Raw genomic sequence first — 26,936 nt, 5'->3', positions numbered from 1 at the left:
TGCCTTTTGGGGAAGAAGGGTGTGTTAAGGTGGGGAGGGATTCTTACAAATTAAAAAAAAACAATTTCTCGATTCTCAAGTCGATTTTCAAGTATAGAAAAAAAAGAAAAAAATTTAAGAAAATCAGAAGAAAAAAAGAAATTTATACAAATCGTTCACTTTGGTATCGTTTTACGTGATAATAAATGGACATCATCGCATTGGTTCTGACTAGAACTTAGCTGATACGAGAGAAAAATACATAAAATATTATATAACAAATAAATAAATAATAATAATCAAAAAAAAAAAAGAACAAAAAAGATCCATTAATATTTTCAGTCGAAAATACGATAAAAATAATTTTCAGTCAGTTTTAGTAAATTCAAAACAAATAATAATAATAATAATAATAATAATAATAATAATAATAATAATAATCCTATTAAAACTTTTGTCTATTTTTTAATATTAATCTTTCCATTTTTTTGTGGTTTAAAAAGAAATAGTAGCAATAATAATAATAATAATAATAATAATAATAATAATAATAATAATAATAATGCTTATGAAAATTTATGAAGAAAAAAAAATGTATATATATATTTATACTATCAACCACTATTCTTCAATATTAATTTTTTAATCTTTGTGAATTAAAAGCACAAATAATAATAATAATAATAATAATAATAATAATAATAATAATAATAATGATTCTATAAAAATGTATGAAAAGAAAAAAGAATTTCAAACATTTTTTAATATCAATTAAAAAATTTTCTTTTGGTTTGTTTTTCTCTTCTCTTCTCTCTCTCTCTCTCTCTCTCTCTCTCTCTCTCTCTCTCTCTCTCTCTCTCTCTCTCTCTCTCTCTCTCTCTCTCTGTCTATTTCTATCTCACACTTTCTTTCTTAGAAATACGAGTAATATCACGATGGCTCATTTTTCGCAGTTGGAGTAGTTCATCATAAGACGTCGACTATGCGAGAATTATTTCGATCTTTTTGCCTTCTCGACTCAGCTTTATCGTCCCCATCAACTTCTTTCTCTTCCGGTGGTTCCTCCTCTTCCTCTTTATCCTTCTCTTTTTCTCTCTTCTTCTCCTTCTTCTCTTCCTCTTCCTCTTCCTTCTCCTCCTCCTCCTCCTCCTCCTCCTCAACGTCATTCTTATTCTTTTCCATCTTCTCAGTTTTGTTCTGAGCTTCCGTGATCATTGGAATTTCGTTCCCATCTCGGTCGAGTTTTACCCATTGGTAATTACCTGGCAGAGGTATTTCCTTCTCGAAATCGAAGTTCCATCTTTTTTTAGCCTGCGATATTTAACGAGTTCGAATTTTTGTTCCCTTTTCGTACCAATCGAGATTTTTTGTTTTGTTTTTTTAATTGATTATGTATATCTATTATGTATGTACGTATGTATGCAAATGGGATAACAATGATTATATATATCATTTATTGGATCAGTAGAACGTTGATTAGAATTGTATTAAAGAGAGATAAAGCATTTTGTGCGACTTTTTCTTTTCATTTTTTGTTTTTCTTTTTAATCGATATACGTGGATTATTAATTACATTTAGTTTGGATGAAAAATCCATGCAAAAAGTAATCTGTTACATTTTTATTCGATTATGAAAGAAAGAAATTTTATGGGAAACGATTAGAAGCGATTAGAAGGAAGGTTTTAAGAGTAGAAATTATTTTTTTCTTTCTTTTTTAGGAATCCAATTCTCGTGTTCTTTTCTTTCTTTCTTTCTTTTCTTTTTTTTTTTTTTTTTTTTTTATGTTTAACTTCGACGTTCTACCGCATTACATTTTAATGGTTTCTTTTTTTCTTTTTCTTTTTCTTTACCTCTTCTCGATGTTTGCGGACCTCCTCGAAGAAGCAATTAGCAACGTTGTCCTCAATGCCAGTGTTTAAATCACGCGTTCGACCACCTCCTATTTCTTCGTCCTCTTGAAAGAGCCTTCTGCGAACGCTCCGAAATCTTATGCCCTCTTGAACGTCAACGTTCCTATCCTGCATCGTCAGACGAGCCCTACGACATCGAACATTAGCCAATAAAATATGCAATTAATTAAACAAAAATCAAACAAGAAAATTGACAAAAATTTAGAATGAGTCGACGAATAACGGAAAAAAAATTAATCTATATATATGTATGTATGTATGTATGTATGTATGTATGTATGTATGTATGTATGTATGTATAACGAATTGTATATCAAACTCTATCTTATTCTTCTAAGACGCTCTGAACATCCAAATGAAAAAGAACATTTTTATAATAAAAATATTACATTCAATAAGTCGATTAAACAAATTTAAATTGATTTATTATTATTAACATTCCATGATAGACAAAATAAATTTATAAAGATGTACATGTATATACATATACAGGAATAGTATATTGTTAAACGTTTGCAACAACGAAGTATTGGCGTTGTAAAACAGTTTTTCTCGTCCTATCGTTTCTCTCGTTCGTTGGAAAATAATCGATAAGAGAATAAAGAGAAGGAGAGAGAGAAAGAGAGAGACAGACGTACGTCCGTAAGTACTTACGTTAGTTCTGAAGTCATTTTCTTTCTATCGGTACTTACACAATGGGCGCTACTAAACGTGCATGTGCAAAGACTCACGTTTTAGCTGTTCGCTAATCAGTGACTCGACACGCGCCACACGCATATGCTTTCCTTCCTTTGGTACGCGCGTTCGTTTATGTTTTGTAAACAACTCTACGTAAACGCAACGTGTGCCTCTGTCTCTTTCGTAACTTGTGTTTTTTAAATGCGTATATGTATGATGTATATCTAAATACATACATACATATATATATATATGTATGATGTATGCATGCACGTATAATATGTGTATATATATATATATGACGTATGCATGCATGTATAATATGTATGTATGTATGTATGTATGTATGTATGTATGTATGTATGTACGCATGACATATATGTATATGTACGGATGTATCTACGCATATTCGTATGCATGTGTATGTGTATATATATATGTGTTTGTGCATGTGTGTGCGTAAGAGAGAGAAAGAGAGAGAAATTGTTGGCATTGTTGTCCAATGTGCCGTTGCACGGATGTGTTGGAATGCAGTTCGTTTCCGGTATGAAACCAACTTAACGTTCGGTATATCCTATGGAAAATGTATGTGTACTCACTCTGAACTATTATGTATTTCATTGTTATTAGAGCTTTTTCACTTTTCTTTATTTTTTAATCTTTTCTTTCGAGCACATCTTTCGTTGCACAATGAGAAAGGTATATCTTTGTCTCTGTTTTTTTCTTTTTTTTTTGTATGTATGTTTTGAATGCAATTGTTTAATTACGTAATAAGATAATTTATATATATATGTATATATGATGCTTTTGTTTTAATGATGTTCATTCAATTACGTTAGTGGTTTAATTAAAAGTCAGAAATGAAAACAGCATATATATTTTCGCGTAATTCGTATTAAATTAAACTAATCCCTTGTTAATTGTGTGCTTCCACATCGTATATATTTTTGCGTTGGTTATTAAAATCGATGCGTAGATATAACACGTCGTTACGTGTTTTTATTTTGGAAATTAGATCGTAGATTCGTAAGGAGAGATGAAGACAGAAAGAGAGAGAGACAACGAACGAACGAATGAATGAATCGAAGAGAGAAAAGAGACAAAAAGAAAGAGAGAGAGAGAGAGAGAGAGAGAGAGAGAGAGAGAGAGAGAGCAAAAGAAGAAAAAGTCAAATAGAGGTGATAGAGATACTTTAGATATTATCCACGTGTATGTTATTGTTTTTTTTTCTAAACCATACTCGCTATTAGAGGTGACTTGGGAGAATTTAGATAATGGATACATGTATACATATTCCGATATAGAATTCTGGGTAACAGATTGTTATAGTACGAGGTAACTCGCAGTATAAGTGAGAACGTCGTCGTAGTAAGTTCGTAAGAAGATTTTATAACAAATCAGTGTGATATAACAAGTCAAATTTCGACGCAAATTAACGTGAGTAAGTACTATAATATTTATAAAAGTGATTCTAAGTTTTATATTACGTTAATATTATTATCGTAAAACGAATGATAATTCGATGGGTATATATAAGATTAGGATATTAGTTAAAAGATCATAGGGAAAGAAAATATTAGTAATAAATGCGTCTGCGTAATTAATATCTATAATCAGATGGTTAAGTTATATATTATATCAATATTACATCGTTTATGGATTTAAATCTAACGAGGATCGATCGTATTTGAGAGATTACGACCTTAGTTGGAAAATTAACGAAGGAGAATGTTCGTAATAGTAAGTTGGCGTACTTCGTATTTATAATTAGATCGTTTAGATGCGAAACGTTGGGATCTACGATTATGATATAAGAATAGTGTAAGAGTGATTTAAGTGAGGAATTGAATGATATTTGGTTTATTACGTAATAATACGTATAATTAGAAGATCATCGTTAATCGTTTATTATATTGAATTAAGATCAATTCCAATTTATCGTTAGAAAATAATATATATCTTCGCTCTTTCTATCTATCTATCTATCTATCTATCTATTTATTCATCTATCTATCTCTCTGTCTCCTTATAAGAGAGAAAGAAAGAGAATCCATTCTGATTGACGTAATTTAAGTCGGTCGTAAGAGAATCCGGTACGATCGTAATTCTCAACGAACAAGGTACGAGAGGAGATCGCAAACGGACAAAGAGAGGTACTCTCGCGAGAAGAGGAGGATGAAGAGGAGGACGAGAAGAGGAGAGAAGAGAAAAGAAATAACTAGTGAGAAAGAGATAGAGAGAGAGAGAGAGAGAGAGAGAGAGAGAGAGAGAGAGAAAAGGCACATATGCACCTGCTCGAGCTTTACAATATGCATCCGCCGTTTATGGTTGCACGACATTTTATGATGGTCATGTTAACGTTTTCCAACTCTCTCTTTCTCTTTTCTTCTCTCTCTTTTTCTTTCTTTCTTTCTTTTTTTCTTTCTTTTTTTCTTTCTTTTTTTCGTTAAACAATGATGAAAGATCGTTCGTGTCCACTCATCGATCACGTTCGAGAAACTCGATAGTTTGCTTAGTCTCTCTTATAAACACTCTCTTTCTCTCTCTCTTTTTTATTTCTCTTTCTTTTTTTTTCTCTCTTTCTCTCTCTCTCTCTCTCTCATTTCTTATTTCTTAATAAACCGATAACTCGTCGATTATTCGCAGTAGTATATCATCAAAGTTAATGTCTATCCGATGAACCTTCATTTGTACGTACACATAGTAATTTAGTGATAATCATATTGTATCTATGTATCTCGCATATCAGTGTGAGATATATATATATATACACACGTATGTGTAAATATGTTAAGTATTACCGTGCCATTGATGAATTTTATTTCGACGTTCATTCACATATGAAATTTTTCGTTGGAAATTTAATATCGTTGAGAAAAAAAAATTAGATTTTTCTTGTGAATTCAAGATAGGTTTTTTTTTTATAACGAAATATAATATTAATAAAATTAATATCGTACAATATTAATATTATTAATATTTTATAATATAGCATTTAATGTGTACGTGTAATTGTATATTCAAAAGTTAATTCATTAATCGATCTATTTGAACCTAATTCAACCTAATTGAACTTTAACACAAACATTCGTTCATTTCGTTTATTTGATTATAGATTTTCTTTTTAAACAGATGATAAATATATAGTTAAAACGAAAACCAGTTCTTAGTATTAACAGCATATCGTCAGGTTTGAATGGCTGAGAATTACTCGTGCGTTCACTTCTGCAAGCAAGCAACCAAGCAACGAAGTAAGCAAGCAAGCAAGCAAGAGCTCTTTCTCTTTCTCTTTCTCTTTCTCTTTCTCTTTCTCTTTCTCTTTCTTGTGTACGTATCCTAGCGGACAGGTAGTACGAGTTCGAGAGCTCGAACGTGCACACGCCTTTCCCTGACCTACTTCCACGATGAACTATTCTGAACGAGAGAGAGAGAGGGAGAGAGAGAGAGAGGAAGAAAGACACCGATTGCACATTCGATTCTCCTATTACTCATTTTACTTTGTGCAATTTTATATCGATCATTCAGAGAAATTCATTCATTTATATTTCAAAGGAATCGATATCTCGATAATGTAATCATATAATATTTCTAAATTTTTTATTGGAATTATGTTTACATTCTATATGTATGTATGTATGTATATATGTACGTACGTAATTGATTTATTATTTATATTTTTTATGTTTGTGAGTCATAAACTGTTATTAATAGGATCGATTTGTTAAGTAAAATATTAAAATAGAAATTCGTTATAAAAGTCGTTCGTTATTCGTTGGGAATGATATATCTCGAATCGATCATATGTTTTGAAATTAATATAATTTTTATATTAATGATTGTGTTTAGATAAACGTCTGATTAATTTATTATTTATATTCTTCAATGAATCACTTATATATTTAGAAACATTTATATGTTAACAAGGATCTATCACTATAACAGCTGTTATGGTAAATATTAGAAGACAAATTATCGTCGTAACTTGCAATTCACGCGTCTAATATATAAAAAAGTTAGTGCATACACAGTAGTTAATAGAGATCATCGCGACAGTGATAGGATTCATGTGACAGCAGAAAAAAATTGATTAGAAGGTTTACTCGATATAACAGATTATACACGGACACACACAGATATATATATATCTGCGTACATTCCATCTTTCGTTTGTCTTTTTCTTCCGATTGAACTAAGCAATTTAATTCACGAACTAATCAACGCTCTTACAACATCAACCTTTCATATCGTATCATTCATTCGATCGACTTATTCAATAATTATTAGAATAAAAATAGGAAAGCCTTGTTTATTCGTAAGTAAAAAAAGAAAATTAATATTAGTATTATTTTAACATTGCGTACTTACTGATTGGTTAAGTCTCTCATTGTTAATAGAAACAAATTATATTTGAGTATTTAAGTTCACGAAAATAAAAAACGAAGTATTTACACGTAAAACGTATAGTATTTAAGGATCACATGATTTCTGATGACTAATAATTATTTTACATTCGAGTCTCGCGTACTATGGCGTCTTTGGTTTGATGTCGGGTTTAAATGTCCTTAGTATATTAGCAAGACGATCGATAGTCGGACATAGTCTCTTTGTCGTCGGGGGTGTGGACGTGTACTAAACCCAGCTGGGGTGCTTTTATATTTCTACGCATGCGCGGAATATCTCGCAAACGAGATATCGTTTTGCCTTTGCGCATTCGCACGACTATCGATAACCAGAAAAGTCTCTCTTTCTCTCTCTTTCTCTCTTTTTCTCTGTCTGTCTCTGTCGTTATCGATATCCATCTCGTTCGACTGTGAATTAATCGATATAATCGAATTATATATATATATATATATATATATATATATATATATATATATATATATATATATCGAGACAGTTTTTTTCTTTTTATATACAAGGTGTCTGAAATGGAAGATCTCGATTGTTTTAAGTAGAAATTATTATTGTTACATCGTTATAATTATAGTGATCTTAATGATCGTAATAATTGAATAAGAATATCTGAAAATTATTATGTAATAGTTAATACTGTTAAAAATTATTCATATCTCAATATAATCTCTGATCACGAGGATCGTTTAATAATTATTATACTTGTTTATGATAATGATAGTTGTCAATGTCGATTATTATTGCGATTAAATATCCGATGGTAATGATCGTGTGATTATTAATTTGATAAAATTTTATGAGAACGAAGATTATGTGACAATTATTATGATCATTTCCAATCGATCATGATGATTTTGTGATAATTATTATAATCATTTTTAATCATGATAGTTGTTTGGCAATCGTCAGCATTTGTGATAATAATAATTATAATCATTTTTCTACCGTTATAAAATTTAGATCATTTCAGATCTTTCTATGCTCAATATTAAAAAAAGAACAATGAAATTAATTTTCTAAACTATACAAACCAAAGAAAAATAAACCTTCGCACGATTGGTTCTCGATAATATCATCCGATTCGTAGGAAACGATGACGTAGAAGAAAAATCTTAATCTCGATTTTCTAATCGATCTAGACTTCTTCGAGATCGATCGATCTATCGTTTCAGCAAATTTAGCGAAAGTTGTGATAGAAGTTAATTTCCTTCTTTTTTTTTAATGTATTCGTATGTACGATATATATGTATGCATGCATGCATAATATGTAATATATATGTTTCTCTATATAGAAGCTATATAAGCTAACACATACACCAAACACAAATAATGAAACTTCACGTTAAAAAAATTTTATATATATATATGTATATATTTCAAACGTAATTTCACGTTTATATAAGTTTTTTATCAAACTTAATTTTTTTTATTTAACGTTATTAATTTTTTTTTCTTTTTTTTTCTCTCAATGTATATAATCTCAAATGTGATTTAACGTTTATAATTTAACTAATTATTAATAAGAATTAATAATAAGATGAAGAAGAAGAAGAAGAAGAAGAAGAAAATAACCAAAGATAAAAAATCGATCGCGAAATCGTAGAAGAAGTTGGTTGTATTCGTTTCTCTCTCGCGACACGTTAGAAGCACCGAGTGCAACTGGCCTACGAGGTGAGACCACTAGTCACTTGCATCCCGGTTGCAGCTGACTAGCCTAGATTCTCATCGCGAACTAACCGTGCTCTGTTGCACGCATGCGCGAGTGTCCGTTAACCGGCCGTTTTATTCTATGTATGTACATGTATGTATGTGTATATTACATTACATTACATATATATTATGTATATATATATATATATATATATATAATATATATATGTATGTATCCATGTATGTATTTATATAGGTATATATAAATATTCGTCCCACGATGCAAATTTATCGGTCGAGGAAGCACACCGGATTTTCCTGCCACGTCCCTTTAATGAAACTACTTTTATTTATTTTATTTATCTAGAGATAGGAATTCTAATCTAACTGATATTTATTTAATTAATTTTTTGTTGTTTATTTCTTATTTATACTTTATTATATAGTTATATTGCATTACTTAGTATTTTTATATTGTTTGCTATTTATAACATTCACTATTTACGCTTTTTTAGTATTACATTATTAAAGTATAGTACGCTTTTTTTTTTTAGAATATTACAGATACATATATATATATATATATATCAAAGAAAAAAAAGAAAAAAGAGCGATCTAATCTTACAGATTTAACGGATTTATCTACTAAATAATTAAAATAACAAATTATCGAATTATTCGTCATGCATATTTTTACGTACTATGAATAATCAATGAAAAAATTACCGTCGAAATGAATATTCGTGTTTTTGAAAATTCCTTAGATTCTTTTTAATAAACGACATACTAGAATACAATTCTAGTAGTAAATTCTTGTAATCATACAAGAGTCTATGTTATATATTTTTCTTTTCTTTCTAATACTAAGTTGTGTGAGAATCCTCGAGAGTACCACTTCCCGCCATTCTTTATCGACTTCTCGTCTCTTCTTTTCTCTTCTCTTCTCTTCTCGTCTCGTCTCGTCTCGTCTATTTTCTCACGGAAACGTTACCAGTTTTCTTTCTCTTATTTTTTTTTCCTCCCTTCTTTCTTGGATTCTCTTCTTAGATCGCCAGAGGATCAACCTTTCCCGAGGTTTCTCCATTTTCTAAGAAACTAATGTAAAAGTACAGAATCGTCCTCCTTGATTAAATTCCTTTTCTCGATCGAAAGAAACCAATTTATTTTTATATCGACGAATTCTTAAAACAGCAAGGGCTTTAAATTAATTTTTGAGGAATTATTTCTAAAAAAAAAATAAAAGAAAAACAGGACGATTTTTATATTCGATAATATTCATTCGAATAATTCGAAACTTGTTTAATTTTGATAAAGTAATATTCTTTCTGTAAAAAAAAAAAAACTTGTGACAAATTTTGATTTGAATATTCGTGAAAAAGATGTTGACGATTGTCGGACATTTTGATACATCTTCATCTTGTTTTCTTGTCGAAGAAAGAAAAAAATAAAAAAGAAAGAAAGAAAGAAAGAAAGAAATAATTTTCCAAGACGAGATATCAGAAAGTAGCTAAGTTAGATAATCGAGATTTTTGTTGTAAGAAAATTTGGAAAGGGAATAATTATACGTATCGTACTTTTTTTCATCATCGAATATATCGTACAAAAATTTTCGTATCGCATCCTTTTAGATAACGTAAACATAACCTAGAAAATAAATCGTGATGCAGTGTTTGCATGAACAAAATATTGATACTACTCTGTTTTCTGTTCTACTTTTTATGTCGGTGATTAAGAAAAGAATATATATATGTGTGTATATATATATATATATGTATATGTATATATTATATATACATATGTACATAGCTATTTTATCTTTCTTTCAAACGTTATAAAAAACGTTTACGTATAATAAAACGTCCTTCGATTACTTACTTCGAAATGATCGGAATATCAATAGATGCGTCAGTGTTATTGTTTCGTTAAACAATGTCGAGAACACCTGACACGACGACGTTCTTTTACATATTGCACAGTACTTTCCGTTGGATCGATCTATGTTTTGTCAATATAACAATAGAATAAAAGAGAATAGAAGGTGTTAATAGAGATACTCACTTTGATTAACATAATATTAGAATTTTCTAATCTAACCGAGTTATTGTTCACAATTTTTTTTCTTTCTTTTTTTTTTTAATTTAATCGAAGAAAAAGAAAATAGCTTTTTGTATTCGCAATAATTAAAAATAATAATCGACGAGAATAAAATTAACGTTTTGATCCAAACACTTCGAAACACTAACAGTGTTCAAATCGAATTGAAAATTTATGAAGAAAATAATCGAATACAGTTTATTAGTAAATGCACATATCTAGTTATTCAGATAATCCAAAATAATCAGTCGAAACGAGATAAAAATTTTGATTACAATTCCGACAGTCTTTTCAAAATCATATCGAAATTAAAATTAATCTAGCAGTTTTATAAATACATTGATATACTTGAAAATGATCAAGTATCGCTTCTATTTCCTTTACTATTACTTTGATGGCTTTCATGCGAGGAAATAAGTACCGGCACAGGAACGTACCGTTTTTAAAAGAAAAAAAGAGAGAGAGAGTTGGACGTTCCGCTTTACGACTCGTCGAGGAAATGCGATGCCTCGAAATTCTGCATAAGCTTTTCCGCCTGTTAAATCCGCTCGAGGTTCACGAGCCTGGAACGACTTTTTGTCCTTTACGAGAGTCCCTTTCTTCTCTTCTCTCTTCTTCTCTCTTCTTCTCTTCTCGACACCTGCTGTTTTCTCTGATTTTTTAATTTTTTTTTTTTAATTTTTTCTTCCTTTTTCAATTTTTTTTTTTTTACAATTCCCTCGTCTCAATTTTTCCCACAAGAATTATAATTTTTTAGTTCTCGTCTTTATTATCTTCTTTAATTTTTTTCTACTATTTTTTTATCCTTTATCATTATTTTTATTTATTTATTCCCCTTTTCTTTTTTTTTCGTATACCAAAGAATAAATTTTAATTCGTATAATAATCCAGTTAGTAAAAAATGTAACTTGATAACATATTTTTAATTGTAAAGAAATTTTTAAAGCCTTGTGCAACTCTCAAGTTGTTTCTGTAGTATTATTGAAATATTATCACGAACAAAAAATTGTTGATCGACCGATCGATCAATCGATTAAATCTACTTGTTTGTTTATTGTTTCGATTATCATCATCATCGTCATCATCATCATTCTTATTGTTGCTGCCATTGTTTTATTTCCTTCTCTATTCTTTTTTGACTAGAAAAGAAAAACCTAAACCAGTTTCAGCCAGTCAACTTCGGCCTTAACTTCGCAAACGTTGTAGTCTTTCATGGTCCGATCATGTGACTCGCATAAATAACATTCTCTTGGCCGAGAACGTGTACCTGATTAATATTAACGTTCGAACGGAGGGACCGTTACTAACCCGAAGAAACAATATGTCTATCTACTATGGTGGTCGAAAGAGAAAGAATCGAAAGACTTAACTAGGATTGTTTTTTTCTATCGATCAATATCATAACATTTTTTTTTCTTATCGATTTTAATCAATTGTTTCATCTATCTAAAAAAACAAAAAGAGAAAAACAAAAATATCATTAATGAATTATTTGTTTATTTATATTTTTTTTTATAATTATGATCAATGTCTTTCTGATCTATTCTAAAATAATCAAATTCGTTTTTTTTTTCTTTTTTATTCGAAAAAGAAATTTTGATAATAACGGAATTATTATTTCTTTCACAACATTGATATATTTTTCTAATTCATTCCAATCGTTCTTTCGTTTTGATCTACTCTTAATAGAAATTTATATCTATCATTAGCACTTCATTTCTCTCCATTTTTTTTTTTTTTTCCAAAAAGTTACTTCGCTTCTCAACATTATTTATTTCGATATATCTAATATGAATTCTAAACGTTCGTTCGTTCATTATACTTAATAAAAAGTTGTCGGATTACTCGGAGGATTATTTCTTTCGGAAACTAGAACAATATTTCTAATCGTTTCTAAACGTTTTAATTTCATTTATATCATGTCCCCTCCCATAGAATATGGTGATATAATCGAGACATTACATAAAGTCTGAGAAATTCGTCGAAGGTTAGACGAGAAAAAAACATTGGATCTAAATCATATTAGAAGGCAACAACTGTTGCTTTCACTTTTAACGTTTGTCCTTGACTTTGTTATCAAGCCTCATAAAACTCACGCGAGTAAAATTTCTTAGGGCAGTGGTTTAGTTGGATCTCGTATATAGACACACATAGACACACACACAGAATAGAACACTGGACGTACGTACTATCATTAATCTGTTCGATGTTAGGAACGACTCTAACGAATTCGGTTATTATCGCTTACTTACGAACTAACATCCTTGTGCTGTAATATGTTATATGTATGTATGTATGTGTATGTTAATGTAAAAATGTGTGTATGTATGTGTCTGTTAGAATAGTGAATATTATAATGAGCAATGTATTTCTTTGTATTCATTTATTTGCACTCGTCTAACCTTCCGCAATGCATTAGCTAATTAACCCTTCCTCACCTCTCAGTCTCTTGTTCATATTTCTGGAGGTCGTTTCGTTTAAACGTTTTGTCTAACTTTCGCCTAACGTTTAGATAGGTCTACTCGTAATATCGTGTACGTACATAGAGTTACATTCAAACGATTTAGTTTTATTGAATGGCTAATGAATATTGAATGGAACAAGCGAGATAATTTGTTTTTATTGATTGTGATAATGTTGATATTTAATTCGTCCTTTCGTTTATTTATTTTCATTTCTATTAATTTATTTATTTATTTATTTTTTTTGTTGAGCAAGCGACCCTTTCGATTAAATTCGAAAATGATTTGAAAAAGAAAATAAAAAACGAAAGAAAGAAAAATCGTCTATAAAAACATGTGTCCCATCGAATCTAATTAAGTTTCTTCCACCATGATTAATTTCAATGACAATGGAGAGAAGACGAAGGAATTAAAAATAAATAAATAAATAAATAAAAAGAAAAAGGACGAAAGAAAATGATTCCCATGAATGGAATGCATATTCGTTCGTTCGATTCATTCATTCCTTCATCCGTTTTATTCGTTTGAACGAACGAACGAATGCACGTGTTGGGTACGTTCTTGTTTCTCTCGACGGATCTCGACATATGCTAAAATCTTTCGTGCCAACTGTCGCTTCCTGCATATATCCACGTACCTTGAAATATATTCCCTCCCGCGAAAAGAAATCACTTTGGTTACGGTTCGCTTAGTTAGACCACTCTCTTGTTGGGTTGGTAACAAACATATTCTTATGCGAATATATATTTGTATATGTGTATCTTTACGTATCTCTCTATGTATGTATGTAAATGTGTATGTATGGATGTACGATTACGTGTGTACATAAATGATATGATATACCCGTAATACATATTTCAAAAAAAAAAAAAAAAAAAAAAAAAAAAAAAAGAAATGTAAAGATTCGTCCGAGACAAGAATAAAAAAAGATTACATTTATCTTTTTATTTCTTCCGTTAGAAATGAAAATAGGGATATAGAGATAGAGATAGAAAAAGAATGGATGACTTTATTTCCATCTATCCATTTGTCTATCTCTCTTCGATCAGTTTCTATATCTTTCACTCGAATTTTTTTCTCTTTCTATATCTTCGTTATTCTCTCTCTTATTCAGAGATCTCCCTTCGATCTCGTAATATCTTTTCATTCTTTTTCTACAGGATGGACCAAAAGTTTTACTTACGTAGATCGATTTCAAAAATTCATCGACTCCTTTTTCTTTACACTAATTTGTTTTGCTTAATTATTTACTTTTTCTCTTATTTACATCGTGAACTTATTAATTGCGAATTACAAATTACGAATTGTAAAATTACACGTCTAAATGATAAGTTCGAGAAATATCGAGAAATGGACTAATTGATTATTAAAATTGTCTACAAACTTTTTTTCATCCTCTATTTTCTTTCAATCTCTCTCTCTCTCTCTCTCTCTCTCTCTCTCTCTCTCTCTCTCTCTCTCTCTCTCTCTCTCTCTCTTTTTTCTCTCTTTATTTATCTCTCCCTGAATCTCATGAGTTTTCTCGTATGGTAAACGAAAAAACGTGACTAGTTCTCGATCACGAACAAAGAAGAAGTGATGCTATGCATTCGATGTCAATGACCTCTGACTTCCTTTACATCTTCAAATATCCCTTCTCTCTCTCTCTCTCTTTCTCTTTCTCTCTCTCTCTCTCATCCTTTAACCTTACCTCTACGTTAGTACTACACACATCTCGTCAAGGGTTTTTTATCTTGAGTTAGGAAAAACTTATAGCTTAGATCGTGATTTTTGCATTTATGCGTCGTCGATAAGAGAGGGAAGTTATGTGTACCGGCTTGTCCAATTCTGAACCGTGGGTCATTGTATATATAAGAAGAGGAGAGAGAGAGAGAGAGAGTGAAAAGGAGTGGAAGAGGGAGAGAGGATAGATAAGTTCATTTGAACAAGTATTTCCCTCGATAAATTTTATCTGTATCTTTCTTTCTTTCTTTCTTTCTTTCTCTCTTTCTTTCTTTCTTTCTTTCTTTTTCCTTTTTTTTTACCTGAACGCAGGTGCCAGTTTTGTTTTTTTATCTATTCCTAAACTGTTCGTTTTTTTAACCATTTGTTAGAATTATTTCTTTTTTATTTTTTTATTTATTTATTTTTTTTTTAATTCATATATTTCATTTTTTTTTTCGTTTGTGAAAAAAGGCTTGAAGGGAGAGTAATTATTAACAATATACGTTTATTAGATTAAACATTAAAAATTATACAGTAATTATTATTAATATATTATATTATTATAACGATTTTTAGAATGAAATTTTTATAATAATTAATCAAATTCTCTTCCCATTGGAAACGGTATATATATATATATATATATATATATATATATATAATAATTTATTTCTGACTTTTCACATTCTCTTTATCCCTCTTGTACATTGATACTAATATTCAAAGATCCCCTCGCCTACATAAAAGAAACATTCGTAGGTTTGAGAAAGCAGCCTTATTTACCAATTCTTCAAGGCTTCTACAGAACTCCAATGAAATAAATATAACGAGAACCCCATCCATTAGGGCTGAGACTGCTCAGCTTGCTAACCGTTTCTCTCCCTTTCTCTCCCTTATATATTCCCTTTTACTTTCGCCCTCTTTCGAATATACTTATACTCTCGTTCTTTTTCTTTTACGTCACGTACACACACCTTTTCTTACTTTCCCCCCCTCTCTCTCTCTCTTTCTCTCTCTCTTTTCGAGGACGTGTTTTCTGATCGTGTTAAACGTAACATTCGTGTCGATATTTTGGATACGCCTTTGAAATAATATGAGAGAGAGAGAGAGAAAGAGAGAAACGTTTCCTGGCGGACGTTTTCATCCGGCAGACATGTTTACCAAGGTGAAAGGTCATATTATGTGGGAAAGAGAGAAAGAGAGAAGGATCAAGAGCGTATAGTGCGTGTCTAAACTGCATCACGTGCTGGCAATCTGTTTCACTCGCGATCATACGCTCGAATGAGAGAGAGAGAGAGAGAGTAAGAATTTTTCATTTCATAAAAATTCCAATTGATTCTTATAAATTATTTTTCATTTTCTTTTTCACGATCTAATTCGTTTTGGAATTAATTTTTAAAACGTTGATCTTTAACGAGCAATATTTCGTACGATTCTCTTTTATATAATTTTTCATCAATCCGTTTCTTTTGTCTTTTTAACTGCGATTAGAAGCTTCATTTTTTAAAATTATCTCTTTTTTGTTTTCTGTAATACCGAATTAAATTAAACGTATTATCAGAGATATCAAAATATCCTTTTGTTTGAAATGACTTTTTAATTAACTGTAGATTGATTTGATTTAGAGCGAGTTTTATGGCGTGTAAAATCTTGACGCATTTTTGTCTGATTTCTAATTAGATTAGATACTCCTTCCTCGAGTTGTATGAGTCTTCGTGCGTGCGTTGTATGAAAACATTTTTATAGTTCGTTATCACGCATAAAGAACTTTATTATCATTTCTTTCTTTCTTTCTTTCTTTCTTTCTTTCTTTCTTTCTTTCTTTCTTTCTTTCTTTCTTTCTTTCTCTTTTTTAATTTAGAGAATTTTAATTGTCAACAATTTCCCATACTTGAATCTTTATCCAACATTGAACTATATAAATCATTTGAGCGTCGAATTACTATCGTTATCTCTTATTATTATTATTTCTAACATTCGTTCGAATAAATTATTTATTTATATGTCAATACGAATTAGAAAATAAACGTAAAAGGATATAAGTAGATATACTTTAGATATATTTTATCGTAAATTGATCCATCGATCGATCGATCGATCGATCCTGAATAATAATATGTCTATTACGAATAAAAGTGTTTCGCGTATATGAACGTACACACAAATGCAGATACACTTATACACGTAAACTGTCATTTGGGTGTCATCGATCCTTATCTAATGGCTTCATTAGTACGTAAATTACATAGTAACGTGCTTATGCGGCTTATATGTATACACTACTGTATATATTAACCAATCGTATATATAAGTACATATGTAAATACATACGTAACTATATAACATATATGCATACATACATACATACATACATAAATATGATAGGTGCGAGTTTCTTAACTCGGCTTTGAACGGAAAGTCATGGCGAAAAATGAATTCATCGTCGGCCATTCCCCATGTGAACTTTCCCCATTGGAATGTGGACACGTTTACCATCGGCCTTGTTCAAGTATTTTACTTGATACGATTGAATATATATATATATATATATATATATATATATATATATACTTATTTAAATCGTGTTCTTTATAATATAAGGAAAAAGGAAAGATAAGAATACTATTTTAATAAGTAAAATTTTCTGGATAAAAAGTTTGGAAAAAATCAATGATGTTCGATCGAATTTTATCTACGAATATCTCTAGTACATACTTTTTCTTTTTTCTTTTTTTATATATGATTAAACATCCTGGTAGTAATATAGATCGATATAATCGAAATTCGATATTTGATTAGATTTCTATTTTAGTCTAGAAAAAAACTATATATATATATACATATATAAATCAACGTGTTTTGAGATTAGAACGAGATATCTAATAGTCAAAGTCAATCGTGAAATAATTGCTATCGATATATTCGGATCGATAACAATTTAATCCGTATATATATATATATATATATATATATATATATATATATATATAAATATGAGTATATCTATATATGTATGTATATATATAAAGAGGGATATTAGAAGCTTATGGATGGATAGACATTAGAAATGTGTATATACGTACTTGACGAGAATAGACACACGTTACGTCGTTGCTTTATAGAGAGAAAGAGAGAACGTGAAAGAGAGAAACAGAAAAAGAGAGAGAGAGAGAGAGAGAGAGAAAGAAAGAAAGACAGAGAGAAAGAGAGAGAGAGCAGAGAAACAGAGAGCTCTTTGGCTACCGCGGATTCAGTCGGTCTAATATTTATTTCGCGGCCATGCAACGTTCGCCCATTTGCGGCAGGTCAGTGACGTTTCTTCTCTCTCTTTCTCTCTTTCTAGCTATCTATCTCTTTCTCTCTCTCTCTCTCTTTCTCTCTCTGTCTTTGTCCTCAGTTTATCTCTTTCTTTCTCTCTCTCTTTTTCTCTCTTTGTCTCTCTCTCTTTCTCTCGGCCCACGTATCGAACGAAAACGTCGACGATCTTTCGTGGTTCTCTCTGCCGGAAATAAACGAACCGAATGATCTGGACCTTCTTAACCATAATCTCTGTTATGTGTCTCTGTCTTATTTCTTTCTTTCTTTTTTTTTGAATCGTTTTTTATCTCTTTTTTTTTTTATTCATTTCTTTTTTTTTTAATTTAGTAATTTCTTTTTCTTCCTTTTTATCTCTCGGTGTAATCTCGTGTGCGTCATTCTTATGTATATGCATTCGTACTTCGAGGAAATGTCTTTCCTTCTGTTATTTTTTTTTCTCTTTTTGTTATTTTTTCTGCCTTTCAGTTCTTTTTTTTTTCTTTCTTTCTTTCTTTATTTCGTTTTTTGTTTATTTATTTATTCCTCTTTGTACGTGCACAATTATTATTATCGTTGTTGGTTGTTGTTGTTGTTATTATTCGTATTCATAAGCTGCATCCTTTATTATTCTTCATTTTATTATTCCGTCTTTCGTTTTTCTTATCTTTAATCTTTTTCTTTGTTTGTTTGTTTGTTTCTTTCTTTCTTATCTTTTTTTTCCCCCCTCATAGTTAAGACAGACTGCATTTAATTTAATTTCGAGTTTGAAATTGATCGGACTTGTATTTCATCTTCTTTCTTTTCTTTTCTTTTTCTTTCAGATACTCCATAGAGAGGTCTTTCTTTTCTTGTTTTTTCTTTTCCTTTCTTTTTTCTTTTTTTTTTCTTTTTATTCTTATTGACTATTCTATCTTTCTCTCTTTGGAACGAATAAAGTAAAGTTACCGGCAAAGTTTCTTTAAATTTACACAAGAGTGAGAGAGCGCGCAAGCACTTAACTTAACGCATCGAGACCTCGGATTTCCAAATATTTGCCCTCGCACCGTCTGGAACGGACGAAAAAGAATGAGAGAAAGAGAAAACGCACGCGTTCGAAATTGAATGTTTTCGGAGAACGTTCGTTCTTCGTTGTTGAAAATAAGATAGACGGAGACAGAAACAGAAACAGAGAGAGAGAGAGAGAGAGAGAGAGAGAGAGGAGAGAGCGAATATGTTGGTCCAGAAATGAAAGATTTTCAGTAGAAAATTACTCACGAGGTATTACTCATCTTACACCATAACTTTACATAAATAGATACCTACATGTGTGTGTTTCATTTTTAATTGAATCAATGAAACTGTGCTGTAGAGTTCTCGTAAAATAGTTTTTTTTTTCTTTTCTTTTTTTTTTATGAGAGAGACTATAACGAGTAGTAATCATGCAATTGAAAGGAAGATTTTTTTTGCGTTTAATGGATATATCGACGATGAAATTGTAATACATGAAAGGTTTCGTTCAATTGTAAGAAAATTTGTTTCCATTCGTTTGTATCGTTCATCGAACGATTAGTATACTTTTTAGTGTTACTTTTCAGTGTGATCCACTCTCTCACTGTCTCTCTTTTTTTTTAAGTAGATTTATCTATATCGATTAAATCAATATAATCGGACATAGTTTCGATATTTATAATAATAATTGTTAGTAATAATAGTAATAATAATAATAATAATAATATCACGCAAGAAGTTTAGATAAATAAAATTTGTATATTACTAATAATGTATCAGTAATATCGAGAGAATCTTATATCATTCTGAATGTTATTAATATTATTATTAATATAATAATCAAGACGTTCCTATATCAATCCTGATACAATTATTGATTATTAATAATTATTACTATCATTATTATAAATATTATAAAAAGAGAGATCGATAATATCAAGCTATATCTCGACATTGATAACATCTAAATATCAAATAAAATATCGACAATAACGCAAGATCTTAATATCGAATATTAATAAGCACTTGCTGATATATGATAAAATAGTATCGAAATGATAGACCCTATCTCAATATAATAATAACAACATAAACATTGCATAACAATTCTCGATAACGAATTCGCACAAACGCGTACAAACTTTCCCCCTAATAGCGTCCTCGTTAACTATACTTGAAACTTTAACAAAAATAAAATAAAATATAGAATAAAGAAGAATAAAATAACGAATTCAGCCCCTATTCCAAGATCTCTGCGAAGAAAAGATATACCGTCGAGTTTGATTTACAGTTTCACATTGAACTAAAGAAAATAATAGAAATCGCTAAAGAAAGAAAAACAGAAAGAAAGAAAGAGATAGATAGATAGATAGATAGATAGATAGATAGATAGATAGATAGATAGATACATAGATAGAAAGAGACACAGAGTGAGAGAGAAGGTAATACCTTTCGTTACCCTTCCTGCGGGCGCATTCAACCTGTCCGGAATTTAAAACCCACCCTACATCCCCCTTTGGCCCCCCGTATGCGCAATAACCTCTCTTGGATGGCTCCTCGAGAAATCCAAGACTGGGCTCGTGAACTCGAGGAGCCCAGGAAAGGCCAAACCGGCGATGTAACGTTACACTGTTAAATCCCGTATGTAACGTTAGTCACGAGTACATTCTCTCTCTCTCTCTCTCTCTTTCTCTCTTACTCTGTCTTTCTCTCTCTTTCTCTTTTTCTCTCTCTCTCTCTTGCTCTCTGTCTCTCTGTCTGTCTTCTTGCTGTCTTTATCTCGCTCTTGTAAGGTGGGACTCATTACCGGATGCGGACCAACCACAAGACGACAGGATCTATGCTGTCCTGAGTTCTTATCTTTCTGACGTATCACGTTTGTAATCTCAATGTAATTCTTATGTCTTATATATGTCGATGTGTTCTCTCTCGTATTTGTGTGTGTGTGTATTTTTGTTTTTAATAGATTTTTTAATCTTCCTTTTTGTTTTTTCTTTTCTTTTTTTTTTTCGTCGTCCTTTCTTTCACGTTCGTGATTTTTTCAACTTTGTTTTGTATACTTTCTCTCTTATATTCTTTATACTTTTTTTTTTTCATTCGTTAACATAGTATTATTCATTAAGACGTAATATAACATTGTTGTATTAGACACGAAAAGAAATTGTTATATATAAGGTTAATATATTATATATATATATTGTGTTTTAAAAATCTGTATAAATATTATTGCATTAATCTTGTCCAATTGGACGAGTCAAAATTCATTAGATGAATATATAAAAAATTATATATATATATATGTATATAAAATCATAGTTCATACTCGATACACACATACATACGTACATATATATATATACATATATACATATATATCTCACCTGTGCCTTGCCGCCAGCATTTCGACTTGTATTTCGATTTGAATTTCGTGCCTCACACGTCGTCGGACAAACCAACGAAAAGACGAAAAAAAAAACGAACGAGCAAAAGAAAAAGAAAACGAAACAAAAAAAAAGAAAAAAGAAAAAAGAAAGAAAGAAAGAAAGAAAGAAAGAAAGACGGAATGAAAATTCTCCCGGAGACGATATTCGTTATTTTTTCTTTTTCTTTTCTTTGTTACTTTGCTTTATACTCGGAAAAAAATGCGATAAAAAATTGCGATCTCTCGGTAATAGTAGCGATAGTTTAGGTAGTACTAATAACAGCAGCAGAATAGTAATTATACTTTTCTTGTATATATAGAGATAATAAAGATTGAAATTCGAGAACCGTTCTTCGCAAGTTTGTACCGGCAACTGAAGCTCGGTTCTCCGTGGTGCGGACTCTTCGGGTCGCGAGACGCGAGAAGCTCCTCTTCTCCGCGTTTTAAAGCGCCTCCGCCGAACTGCATGCATTCCCTACGGTTAATCCATCTACGTACGTCTATTTATAAATGGCCGCATGCACGGCCACCGTGTTTCGGACGTTTATAGGATATGTCGACTCCGAGAACGTGGCGTAGAGAGAGGACACAGAGGACCGAAGGAGGGTTATGCTTGGAATATAGACAGCGGGGAAAAGGAGGGAGGTGGGGACCGACTATGATTCATCCTTGAAATTGCATGTGAAATTCGTCGTTTTCTTTTTTCTTTTAACTTTTTTTTTTTTTGAACATGAAAGTTAACAGGTTCGTAAAAGAAAAATATGGGAAATGAAAAATAAAAAAGAAAGATTCGTTAGATTTATATAGGTGATCTATTGGATGATGCGATAACGTCATGAATATGTGATGATTGTGTTGCATAAGAGCGTAATAACAATATGGAAAATTTTGTTGATCTTCAAAGGTGATAATGTTATTAGAAATATTTAGTTGTTGTACTGCTAATTAGTTCGTAATTTTCATTAACGAATCGAAGTATATGAAAGCTTTTTTTTTTCTTTCTTTCTTTCTTTTTTTTTAGTTTAGATTTTCTTGAGATGTGATATTAGAATTAAAAAAAAAAAGAATGAAAGAGAAGGTAAAATGATTGTTAGAAAACGTGTTTGTTTATTAACTTATTGGACTATAAAGTTATACTGGTAAATGTATTAGTTCAGATTTTCTCGAAACATATTTTTCGAGTATTTTTATTTATAGAACACGTCGGGGAGACACACATGAGAGCTCCATAGAGAATATTGGGGTGCATTAGAAGCGACCGAGGGAGAGTATCGCGAGTCTCCTCTGTAAGCTTGATTCTAAAAAGGAAGTCTATTTCCGGAAAAAAAGGGGGGAAGAACTTTTGAAAATGTCGTCGGTAGGAACATACGTGTATCATCGTTTTCGAGAGCAATGCTAACATATGTAGGATATATGACGACGATATGACGAAATGAGAAAAAAAGAGAGAGAGAATATTGGTGTTAAGCTTCCTGGTAAAAGAAATTTTAACAAAAAAAGCTTAAGGGAAAAACTTTCCTTTTCCGCCATCTTTTTTTTCACCCATAAAAAAATCAGTGAGGAAACAAAGACCTTACATGTATATTAATTATTTCTTTTTTTATTTTAATTAAGGAAAATCGATACATTTTTTTTTTTGTTAATCTTTAACATAGAAATACAATAGATTTTTTTTCATAGAATTATTTTATTATCAATCAAAATTAATTCCTTTTCGTTTACTTTCGTAAAAAAATATATTTTTTGATATTAACATCTATATGAGATCGAGCAAGCCACGAAAATTTGAGAAATAAATCAGATTTCTTATCGACGAATGTTAATATTATGTTAAAATGCGAATGAAAACGAGAAATTTAAATGTTTTACGTGTACCTTATTTTCGGAAGCACCTTGTACGTCGAGAGATAAGTGTTAAAACGGCAGGCTTTTATTATCTCTTTCTCTCTCTTTCTCTCTGTCTCTGTCTCTGTCTGTCTTTCTATCTCTTTTCTTTTTTCTTTTTCTTTCTCGTTGTCGTTTAGTTCTTATCTGAAAGTGGATGCACTTTCGACAGATAGTAACGAGGGTCCAGCATCCAACTCACGAAGGACCTCCAAAAGTGTGCGACCATTTTTGGTACAGTATCTCACCGTTTTCTTAGTAAAACTCGAAGGCACACTTCAAATATGGAATTTTAAGTGGCATCTTCTTTCATATTTCGTATTTCGTTCATCAACTTTTTTTATTTCGTCTGTCACATTTATATATATGTATATATATAAATATATATATAGTTTTAAGTTTGATCAAAATTTCCTAGACGATTATCAAATTATTATTTTCGAATTATTCGTTTTCAGGTCAATGTTTGATTTTTTATTTCTTTATTTATTTTTTTTTTCGGTCAGATTTCCCCCATTAAAAATTTCCATACGCGGATATTATATAAAATATTATTAATTTAAACGAAAGAAAAAGAAAAAGAAGTCTCTCTTTTTTTTTTTTCTTATTTATTTATTCATTTTTATTTACAAAGTAAATAGAAGATGAAAGATATAAAGAAGACAAGAATAATTTTCTTGGCTTTGAGACGATTTCATTTACGCCTATAATATATTTTTATTTACTTATTTCTTTATTTTTCTTTTCAATTATAATACATTACACATTATCATAATGTATACATAGCAGACCGATTTCATAGAAAATTTACGATGAATTTCATATTTCTTTAGATTATTATCGATATGAATAATATTCGAAAATGTAATCACGGATCCATAAGATATAATATCCTATCTTCTAATCTTTTCGATCAAGGTATCTCCTCCCTTTCTTCGTTTATTACTAATTTCATAGTACATATCGTTCCATACCATACTATACCACACACAGCACATATATACATACATACATACATACATACATACGTACGTATTATAACATACCATACAATACACGTACACATACGTACCTATTATAGCACACCATATCATATACATATACATACGTACTATTATAGCGTGCCATATCGTACACACATACACATATATACCATAACATATCATACATACCAAGCTAACATATAGGTGCTAACTCAGGCGAATTATGTTGCAGTTTTCCACGCCGTTTGCTTCGAATTAATTCGAATCTGATATATGTTGGAAAGAAAAATATCCTAGTATACCCTTATCGCATTTGATAATTTCCATAAAAAAATCATTCGAGAGGTTAACAGAGAGGAGAAGGAGTGGGGGTGGGGGAGTGGCACTGCTAGAAGAGATAGCAGCAAGTTATTTACATTTTTAGATCATTCGTATTCTTTTTATTCTTCTTCTTCTTCTTCTTCTTCTTCCTCCTCCTCCTTATCGTTATATCTTCGTTATCTTTATCATTACCATTATCACTAACATGATGTTTCTTGGAATGATTTGAGAAGTTGGAAGAAGTAAGGGTGAGAGATGAGGTAGTAAAATGAGGAGTGTAAAAGAGGTAAAGAACATATATTTTCTTTTTTGTTCTTTTCTTTTCTTTTTTTTTCTTCTCCATCTTTATCGTTATTATCATTATTCGCTATAATATAGCGTTTATTAGTACTTTATATTTATTAGCGATTTCTGTGATATTGATGGTCCGAAGGTCGAAGACGATAGACGTAAGAGATGGGACAAGTAGATTTTTCTATTTTTAGATCTTGGAGTCATTATCATTATATTGATTGGATTTGAAACGTTAAGATTTTGTAGGCTGGATAAATTAGGAATTATTAAAATAGGAATTGGGGTAGAACAAATTGTTTCTGTTATTAAAGAAAAAAAATGTCTCTAATTCGTTATTAGTATCACGTCATCGTAGTCATTATTATTATTATCATCACCATTATTATTATTATTATTATTAATAATATAATTATCGTTATCGTGGTCAGGGTGTTGGTTGGTTGACGTTTTCCGGCCTACATGTAAGACGTGAAGAAGATCGACAGGGGCAGTTTCATGATGGAGTATTTGAAAGTACGTTTGAAACGAGCCGTTGGTACGGAACGAGAACGAAACGCAAACGGACACATTAGCTTTTTTTTCAGTCTTTATATTCAGGGTGGAAGTGATTTCACGGTTCGGAGGACCTTCTTGTCGGTACTCCCAGACAGGATCTAGGCGAGGCATCCTGCCAACGTGTGTTTCTTTTCCCGATATGTACTCTCCTTCGTTGAACGTTTATATACTTGTTTGCTTACCTACTGACAATGATTTATTTTTTTTTGCTTTGTCTTCATTCGTTCGAGATTCATTCTCTTTTTTTTGGTTCTTTCTCTCTTATTTTCTTTCCTTTTATTTTTTTTATCTTATTTTATTTTATTTATTTATTTATTTATTTTTGATTTTTTAGGATGGATTTTTTTTTTTCCTTTTTTTTTTCAAGATCAATTTTAGAACACTGCACACGCATATATTGCATTCTCTTTATCAGATTAAATGTTAATGAAAGATGAAATATTTTGTAATTAATACTACGTTGACATTTAAATCTCGTAATATTGTAATAAGTTTCATTGATATCTTATATTTAGATAAAGTAATACGTGTTATTGTAATAATCTTTTAAACGCGTAATCGATGTAGTATATTTATAGTACGTTTTATGAAATAGTCGATTCTAACGTGGTGTAATTATATGAAAGAAAAAAGAAAAGATAAGAAAGAGAAACTGGTTCAGTAACACCGATCTATTAAACGAATTACATAAAGAAATCAATAATTCTCTCGTTGAAATAATACTAGCGTATCGTGTCTCTCCGGCGTTTCTTTCACAGGACGATCAATTTCTTTCTCAAGTTTTCACTTGCTAACTTTTCCCACCGTTCTCATCTCGGGATGAGAACAGATCGAATTCGAGAGAGAGAGAGAGAGAGAGAGAGAGAGAGAGAGAGAGAGAGAGAGAGAGAGAGAGAGAGAAGATATCGTTAATGCATTTATCAGAAAAAAAAGAAAGAAAGAAAGAAAGAAAAAACAAACAAACAAAAAGAGAAAGAGAAAAGAAGAAATCGTGTGATCCCGTTCCGAGATGAGATCAGATCAAATTCATCAGAGAAAAAGAGAGAGAGAGAGAGAGAGAGACATGATATTATTAATACACTTATCAGAAAGAAAGAAAGAAAGAAAGAGAAAGAAGAAATCGTGAGATCTCGTCGTGATATCGCAAGCGTGACAATTCGTTGGTTGGATCGTGTCGATACGAACGGTGGGCTCACTTTTTGCGGTAGGTTTTGGTCCGATGAACAAGAAAATAAAAAAGATAAATTAAAAAAAAAGAAGAAGAAAAAAGAGGAGATCAAATACAAGAGAGAGAGAGAGAGA

General features: G+C 30.7%; 1 protein-coding gene and 1 long non-coding RNA gene across 9 annotated transcripts in view; one reads left to right on the top strand and one right to left on the bottom strand.

Annotated features, from left to right (window-relative positions):
* Nucleotides 1-26,936, top strand: part of LOC127070425 (uncharacterized) — a 43,576-nt gene that overhangs the window by 5,408 nt on the left and 11,232 nt on the right. Inside the window, exon 1 of one of the 3 annotated variants that reach the window (XR_007784508.1) lies at nt 3,871-4,009. The exons of 1 other annotated variant lie outside the window; for it this stretch is intronic. This is a non-coding gene — a long non-coding RNA (uncharacterized LOC127070425). Of the gene's footprint in view, nt 1-3,870; nt 4,010-26,936 lie in introns of those variants that run through there. One more of the 3 variants, XR_007784506.1, reaches the window with a different exon arrangement.
* LOC127070421 (histone H3.v1-like) lies at nt 798-21,685 on the bottom strand. 6 transcript variants are annotated; one of them, XM_051008368.1, is made up of 3 exons: nt 21,557-21,685; nt 1,831-2,017; nt 798-1,290 (listed from the first exon to the last, which is right to left on the bottom strand). In XM_051008368.1, exons 1-3 carry the CDS (start codon nt 21,574-21,576, stop codon nt 946-948), a joined length of 552 nt encoding a protein of 183 aa, XP_050864325.1. In that variant the 5' UTR covers nt 21,577-21,685; the 3' UTR covers nt 798-945. The 6 variants fall into 6 exon arrangements, with proteins under 6 accessions (XP_050864325.1, XP_050864328.1, XP_050864329.1 ...); XM_051008371.1 differs by lacking the exon at nt 21,557-21,685 and adding an exon at nt 8,554-8,703; XM_051008372.1 differs by lacking the exon at nt 21,557-21,685 and adding an exon at nt 8,028-8,525.

This window comes from Vespula vulgaris, chromosome 18 (assembly GCF_905475345.1).
Source record: "Vespula vulgaris chromosome 18, iyVesVulg1.1, whole genome shotgun sequence".
NCBI lineage: Eukaryota > Metazoa > Arthropoda > Insecta > Hymenoptera > Vespidae > Vespula > Vespula vulgaris.
Note: the sequence above shows the minus strand (reverse complement) of the source record. Positions and strands in the feature narration are given on the sequence as shown.